The sequence below is a fragment of the Anastrepha ludens genome, chromosome 5 (assembly GCF_028408465.1).
Source record: "Anastrepha ludens isolate Willacy chromosome 5, idAnaLude1.1, whole genome shotgun sequence".
Classification (NCBI taxonomy): Eukaryota; Metazoa; Arthropoda; class Insecta; order Diptera; family Tephritidae; genus Anastrepha; species Anastrepha ludens.
Window position 1 is genome coordinate 58,796,394 of NC_071501.1, and position 6,978 is coordinate 58,803,371.

Genomic DNA, 6,978 nt, shown 5'->3' on the forward strand with positions numbered 1-6,978 from the left:
TATATACTTGTAATTAGTTAGTAAGAAATTACTATTAGGCACTTCTGAAATTAACTTAATATTAAAGAAATAAAATTAAATGAAATGAAAATAGTGCTCTTGATACTTAAATAAACGTTATAAAGGGTGGTTAAATTTCAAGGGCCGATTTTGAATGTGAACCACACCTAAACGTCAACGACACCGTTGGACTTCTTTCTTTGGGGTTATTTGAAAGAAAAGGTGTACGTCGATAAGCCAGCAACAATTCAAGAGCTAAAGGATGAGATAATTCGGCACATTAACGGCATAGAACCTCAATTATGCCTCAGCGTCATCGAAATATGGACCATCGGATGGAGGTGCCGCCGAGGCCGCGGCGGCGATTTGGCCAATGTTTTGTTCCATACGTAAAAAATTTTATTTTATTCAAAATCAACACCGGCCTTAAACTTAACCACCCTTTAGATAAGGAACTATTTGCATTTGGTGGTCTTCGGAGGTGTGCCGCCGAGACTGCTGGGGCCATTTGGGCGATATTTTATTCCATGCGTAATTTAGCTATACCAATATTATCATAATAAAGAGAAATGACAATAATTTCCTAAAAAAATTGTATTTTATTCAAAATCAACACCGGCCTTTAAAACTTAACTACCCTTTATATATAATTGGCGTGTACTCCCTTTTTTGGGTGTTTGGCCGAGGTCCTATTTATGGGGTGCGTCTTGATGTTGTTCTACAAATGGAGGGACCTACAGTTCTATGCCAATTATGAACGGCATATATTTCTTATGAGGAGCTTTGTCATGGCAGAAATACACTCGGAGGTTTGCCATTGCCTGCCGAGCGGCGACCGCTATTACCGAGGTGTTTTACCGAGATTCGAACCTCTGAATTCCGAATGGTAATCACGCACCAACCCATTCGGCTACGGCGCACGCCGGTAAAATAAATGTTACATAAACTTAATTTTGCCGAGTCGAGCTACTACACCACAGTATTTTAGCACTTTTGCGGCACATTGAGTAAAATTTTGTGTTTTGTTTTTTATAGGTAACCATTTTATTTCCTAACAAATTAAAATAGAAAATATTTTAATGAAAGCAAGGGCAACTCCAGGAACTGTTTGCAATTCCCGTTAAAAAATTGTATGTTGGTAAGTGGCTTATTTAATGTATTTATTTTGAGTAAATAAACGAGGCGGTGTATAATGCCAGAGAGTGCTTCTATTTTGGCAATATTTACAAGTAGAATCAACAGTCATTACAGTACAGATTTGTCACATATATTCAAAGATCCGAATACATAAAAATACATATGTATGTAGGAATGTAATATAGGAATAACATAAGATAAAACCAAGTCATAAAATTTGTCGTCACATAACAATATAGAAACCACAAAACCTACGGAACTTTTCGGTAGTGAGTTGGAAGATGAAAACAAACTACAATACGTAAAGAATTCATTCTGATTATACTGGGGCCCTAATCATTCAAATTAATCAAGCAAACCTTTTCCTTAGATCGATTGAATATGTACAAATTTCATCTAAAATTTTCGGCAGGTTCTTCTCTCCAATACAATATAATATAAAATAAAATAGCATCGGATTGAAAATCTTCTGCTTCTTAATTTTTAGCCCTTTCGAACATATTAAAGCAAGACAAAAAAGGAATGTGTTATGGACAACGAAAAGCCAGCCACTGATTGATCCAGGATTGAGCAATAAAAGAACTGTACATATTGGGTGATTTAACACGATCACAGATTTTATAAATGAAGTCCACCAAAGTTTGTCAAACACCTTTACTTCTTTTATTAAGTTTATTCGTCTGCGGCATTTATTTACAATACGCAATATCCGTTGATGCTCACAGCGACAGCTCTTGTCATACAAAATACGCGTATTAAGGTTTTCCGTTACTTCTGTCATATTTTGGTTTGTATGTCATTTATAACGCTCATGGTTTCGTTCTTCAGCTTCGGAATAGTTTCGTGGTTATTTGCATTTACCAATGACGTGGCCTGAGAGAAAAAAGCCCAATGGGGCATATCGGAAGATTTTGATGATCATTATATGTGGTAATGCGCTCAGGGAGCTTCGTTTGCAATAGGAATATTATTTTTTCCTGCACTGTCCAATTTCATCTAACTAAATTCTAAGTGCAATGACTCCGCTAGCTCAATAACCACACCAACCAATAACTCGTTGACAGTGCATAGTTTTTTCTTGAATCGCATGTGGATTTTCAGTATATAAAATACGACAGTTTTGCTTGATGCGTATCCGTTTAATATCGCTCCATGACTAAGTTTACCAAAGTCTGTAGTACCAGTTATCTGAAAAACCTTTACGTATCACAAATAATTGGTGCCAAAGATGTGCACCATCTTTAAATCACTTTCTAGACAGGGTGACAGAATTAGGTTTTAAATTTAAAGTTTCTTCCGCATTAGCTTCGTTATTCGTGCGGATAATTTAGGCTGGGTGTTTACACATGAACAATGTGTGTTCTCAATCGGTGCGTATTTCAAGGCAAATGATTTACGTGCACCTGCTTGTTGTAGGTTTTGTTGACATTACAGTAATCGACGTTTACGCGATGCCCCAAATGATGATTTGAATCGTTCATAAGTGCGAAGGGCAAGAAGTTCGGTGGCAAACATTGCACAATCAGGGCCCATCTGGACATTTTCATGTCCATGTGCAAGAGAGCGGTTGGCTTTGGACTTCCAAAAAGTATGTTGTTGCATGAAATATTGAGGAAGGACCTTAGACTTCACCTCATCAAAATTCGAATAGGGCCAGCGCTTAAGCTTAACGATTACAATTTAAATTAATTAAAAATTTTTGTGAGACAATGTTGGAGCGATTTCGGACGGTGAACTCTATCTTTTGGAGTGACGAAGCCAATTTTCATTTAAATGGTAGTATCATATAACGAAGCAAAATTTCCGTTATTGATCACCTAAAAAACAGAACACACTATTAAAACATTAACACTCACTTGACAGTCCGAAAGTGACGGGTTTTTCTCAAGCGCTGGCAAACAGTGCAATAAGTGGACTATATTTTTTAATGAAAATCTTCGAGGGCAAGCAATTTCTGTAGACGGTATCTCACGATGTTGCATGATTTCTTCCCTAACAAACTAATAAGCCATTTCGGTGACATATTCTGACCACCCTGGTCGCCCGATATTATCCCTGTAAACTTTTATCTATGGGGATATCTCAATAGTAAAGTCTATGAAATAAACCCAATGATCACCTCAGCATTAAAAGAAAATATCGTTCGCGAGGTTAATGACCACCCGACATCAATTCTCCAGTGAGTGACATGACGGAGGCCAGATTCCCAAATTGTATCCAACGTTACGGTTAAATTATGAACGAAATAATTAAAAAAACAAAAATTCACATTGCCTTCTATGTAATAATTAGTGAAGTAAATTTTCATGATAACTAATTCTTTTTTAATTTAGCTTTTAATTCCTAATTCTGCCACAGGACACCCTATAAAATCGGAATGCATACGAATACGGGTGTTGACATTAAATTCCTTGTCAGCACATTTATTTAAGCGTTGAGTCATTCATTGCGTCTGACGCTGCATTTGTCAAATGGATTGCAGCAAGCTGATGAAAAGAAATTTTCACTCACTTTATCCTTTTTTTTTGTTGCCACATCGCCACTGATGATAAAATTTATTGCAGTTTATTTTTATCTTGGCTTAACAAACACATACAAGAAGTTTGTTTTACATTTTCTTCTTATGCAAAAAAGTAAAAGAAGAATTCTTTTAGAAGAGATTAAAATGCAAAATATTTCCATGTAGTGGCTGCATAAATACGAAAAGGAGTCAAGGAATATAAATAAACAAAAAAAAAAATGAGTTGGGCTGAGAACTACGGCGTTAAATGTGAAGACAAACTTGATGTAGTCAAGCACCAATAAAGTCGACAAAGTAGTGGCGACTACTTGGATTCCTAATTGCAGCTTTCTTTTTTGTGTCCATTAAGTATGGCGAGTAAATTAAATGACAACGAAAAGTCAAGATGGGGAAAAAATGGAGTAAAAGTTAGACACTCAAAAGATATTTGCCATGAAGCAGTCTAACCATGGAAGAAGCGAAGAAACAAATTATTTGAATGTCCAGTCAGACAGTGCCACAGATAATTGTCAATTTTTCTTCTCAAAATCAAGGCATGCAAGAATAGTTCACATTCCCTTTCATCCCTAGTTCTACCGCTGAATAAATACAAATGCGGCTGAATTAAAATATGAAGCGAATAAAAAGCGCCGTTTCATTCCGAATGAAGGTATAATTTCGTTAGTGTAAACGTCACAATTAATTTTATTCGAAACAAATGTTATTGCATTAAGTGCTATGCATTGTTTTCAACTGATTAATGAAGTAGCTAAGCTAGCCATTAAGTCGATTTTTTCTGTTGGTGAAAAATAAGTAGGAAATATATTTTATATAACATTTTTCTTATAAGACTTATAAATACAAATATTTCAAAAAATAGCCAATATTTTTAAATTAACTATAATTATTCAAGCAAATATTAAAAAAAAAACTCATCAAAATTATAAGAAAACCTCACTTTGTTTGTGTTACCTGATGGCAGTACGAAAAGAAATTTCCTTTACAATGTGCTCTTTAGAGATGGTGCAATATGGCTACATTTTATACATAACTTAAGTATATAGTTTCAAAAATAAAAAAAATAATGAAAAACAAATGAAGTTAAGGAGTGTTAAATTCTCTCCGGACAGAACTCTATTCATATATTCCTGACCACATTTAAAAAAAATTTAGTTAATTAAAATTAGACCATCTCATAGACCCTGGGAGTTACAGCTTGTAATATCAGACGAGCGGACGGAAATTTAGTCTTAGTACATAAAAAGTGGGCGTGGTTTGCTTCAATCTCAATAATATTTATATCGGATCAAATACATATACTAAGTTTGGGCGGGTTATATATATTAATCAAATCATTAGGTAAACTATCCGACAACTCAAAAGCAAAAGCCAACAAATAAACAACCTTCAATTATTGTCAAATGATTTCATACCAAATACCTTAACATAAACATTTTTAATCAAATCAGCCAAGGTAGCCCCCAGTCAGTCCCATATTCTCTTCCAACCAAGACTTACTTATCCATGAGTAAATCTGACTCATAACAGCCCCTATTATGGTATCCGCCGGATGGTTGCGGAGGGAGTTATACTCGATCCGACAGTATTCGGTATCATAATAAACGTCGGATAAAGCAGTATGCGGATCGATAATGTGGTTTACGAATCGATTAAAAAAAAATGGCATTACCAACAACGCACTCAAAACGCGTTTCAAACAAATTTACTCGTTTTTCATCCGCAGGTCATTGTGTTGCGGATATTATTATAATAAAGATGGAGAGCAATAAAATGTAAGGAAAAACATTTTTATTTGTTTTTTTTTCGGATTATACAATATATATTGGCAAAATTTATACAAATGGCAAAATTTATATTTTTTAGGAAACGCACAACCACCAGAGAGCAATTTAAAGGTTTAATATCTCGTATGAAGGAGCGTCCCGATATTGCAAAAAATTTTACCAGAAGTGCTCCTAACGAGGTAGAGCAATTTTGGGAGAGTGTGCGTGAGGAACTGAATTCATTAGGGCCTCCATCGAAGAGTATTTCAGAATGGAAAAAGGTTTGTTGATATTTCAAAAGTTCATTGAGAATATAAGTACGTATTTGCGTTTTAATTAAAGGTTTGGTCAGATTTTAAATCAGCAGTAAAGAAAAAGTTGGCGCACAATAAAAGGGAATTACAAGCAACTGGTGGAGGCGAAAATAGGGAACTACCTTTATCGTCGCTAGAAGAAGATGTTGCTGCTCTAGTGGGCCTAAACGCCTGTGTTGGGGGCATTAAAAATTCAAAAGAGTTTGGAGTGCCTCAGAGGAGAATTATTGAGCATGCCACTCCACTAAATTCAGAGCAGGTGGTTGAAGACATTACTCCATCTACATCGAAGAGAGCTCGTGAGGGTACAAATTCATATACTTCGAGAGACGCCATCTGCATAGAGTTGTTGCAAAATGACGATGTGGAAAATAACCAAAACATTCGAAATGAACTCCGAAAAAAAAGAGACCAGAGCAGTTTGACCCAACAATCTAGTGCTTCTGTGTCCATTTTCATACATGGTTTGGAAATGTCTTGAAGCCTCCCAAATAAAAGAATCGTGACTTGCACCTGCGTACCTACTGTTCACATACCTTATTCGCTGATTATGGTCACATATCTTAAGATAGAAAAAAGCCATTTTATTAGTCAATTAAAATTTCAGAAATTAACTTACTATCATTGCATTAATACTGTAATATCCTTTCCTATTATAATAAAGATGCGAATTGTCTCCAGCAGGTTACAAAATTGTTATGTGGGTGCCATCTACGCACATAACTATGCCGGGAATTCTTGTTTTTCCAAAAAAATACAATATCTTTTGGCTTCAAGCTCTTCAGTCTCGGTCATTGCCAAGCTTATCCATCTAGGACATTAATGTAGCCTCTAAGATATTTAAAACATCTGAAAGTACTGTAGAAATTGTTGACTGCGCCATTCCGATGTTAAAATCTTGTCCAGTACCATTTTGATAGCCCCCTTCGGCCAAAAACCTTAAGCATGCTTCAAGCTTAAGCTTTGGTGATATCGACCATGATCTTTGAACGGGAGGCATTTTTCCATTCAATATGTTCAAAATATATTCAAAGGCTGCTTTATTAAGCCGAAACTGTTTTAAAAACCTTCAAAAGGAGCTCACATTATCGTAACTCTACATACATACACCGCAACGAAAAGCTTACATATCATCAGGCAACCGGAGTACATCATCAGCAGTATCCCTAACTTTTTGGCGGCTTCGCCTTAAATTACCTCTTGTATTTTCACCAAAATCCAGGTAAAAGAATATAGTATCCAT

The 6,978-nt window shown here is 35.6% G+C and overlaps 1 protein-coding gene across 1 annotated transcript; it reads left to right on the top strand.

The window, feature by feature from the left end:
* The first annotated feature begins 5,236 nt into the window (after window positions 1-5,236).
* On the top strand, window positions 5,237-6,216 carry LOC128864731 (uncharacterized). Its single transcript, XM_054104483.1, has 3 exons — window positions 5,237-5,430; window positions 5,522-5,702; window positions 5,764-6,216. The coding sequence occupies exons 1-3, from the start codon at window positions 5,318-5,320 to the stop codon at window positions 6,214-6,216; spliced, it is 747 nt and encodes a 248-aa protein (XP_053960458.1). The 5' UTR covers window positions 5,237-5,317.
* The last annotated feature ends 762 nt before the right edge of the window (window positions 6,217-6,978 follow it).

Excerpts from the sequence above, each read along its gene's own strand:
- LOC128864731 (XM_054104483.1), top strand. The coding sequence starts at position 5,318 with ATGGCATTACCAACAACGCACTCAAAACGCGTTTCAAACAAATTTACT. Across the intron at positions 5,431-5,521 it reads AAGATGGAGAGCAATAAAAT|GAAACGCACAACCACCAGAG; the intron begins GTAAGGAAAAAC and ends TATATTTTTTAG. Across the intron at positions 5,703-5,763 it reads GTATTTCAGAATGGAAAAAG|GTTTGGTCAGATTTTAAATC; the intron begins GTTTGTTGATAT and ends TTTTAATTAAAG.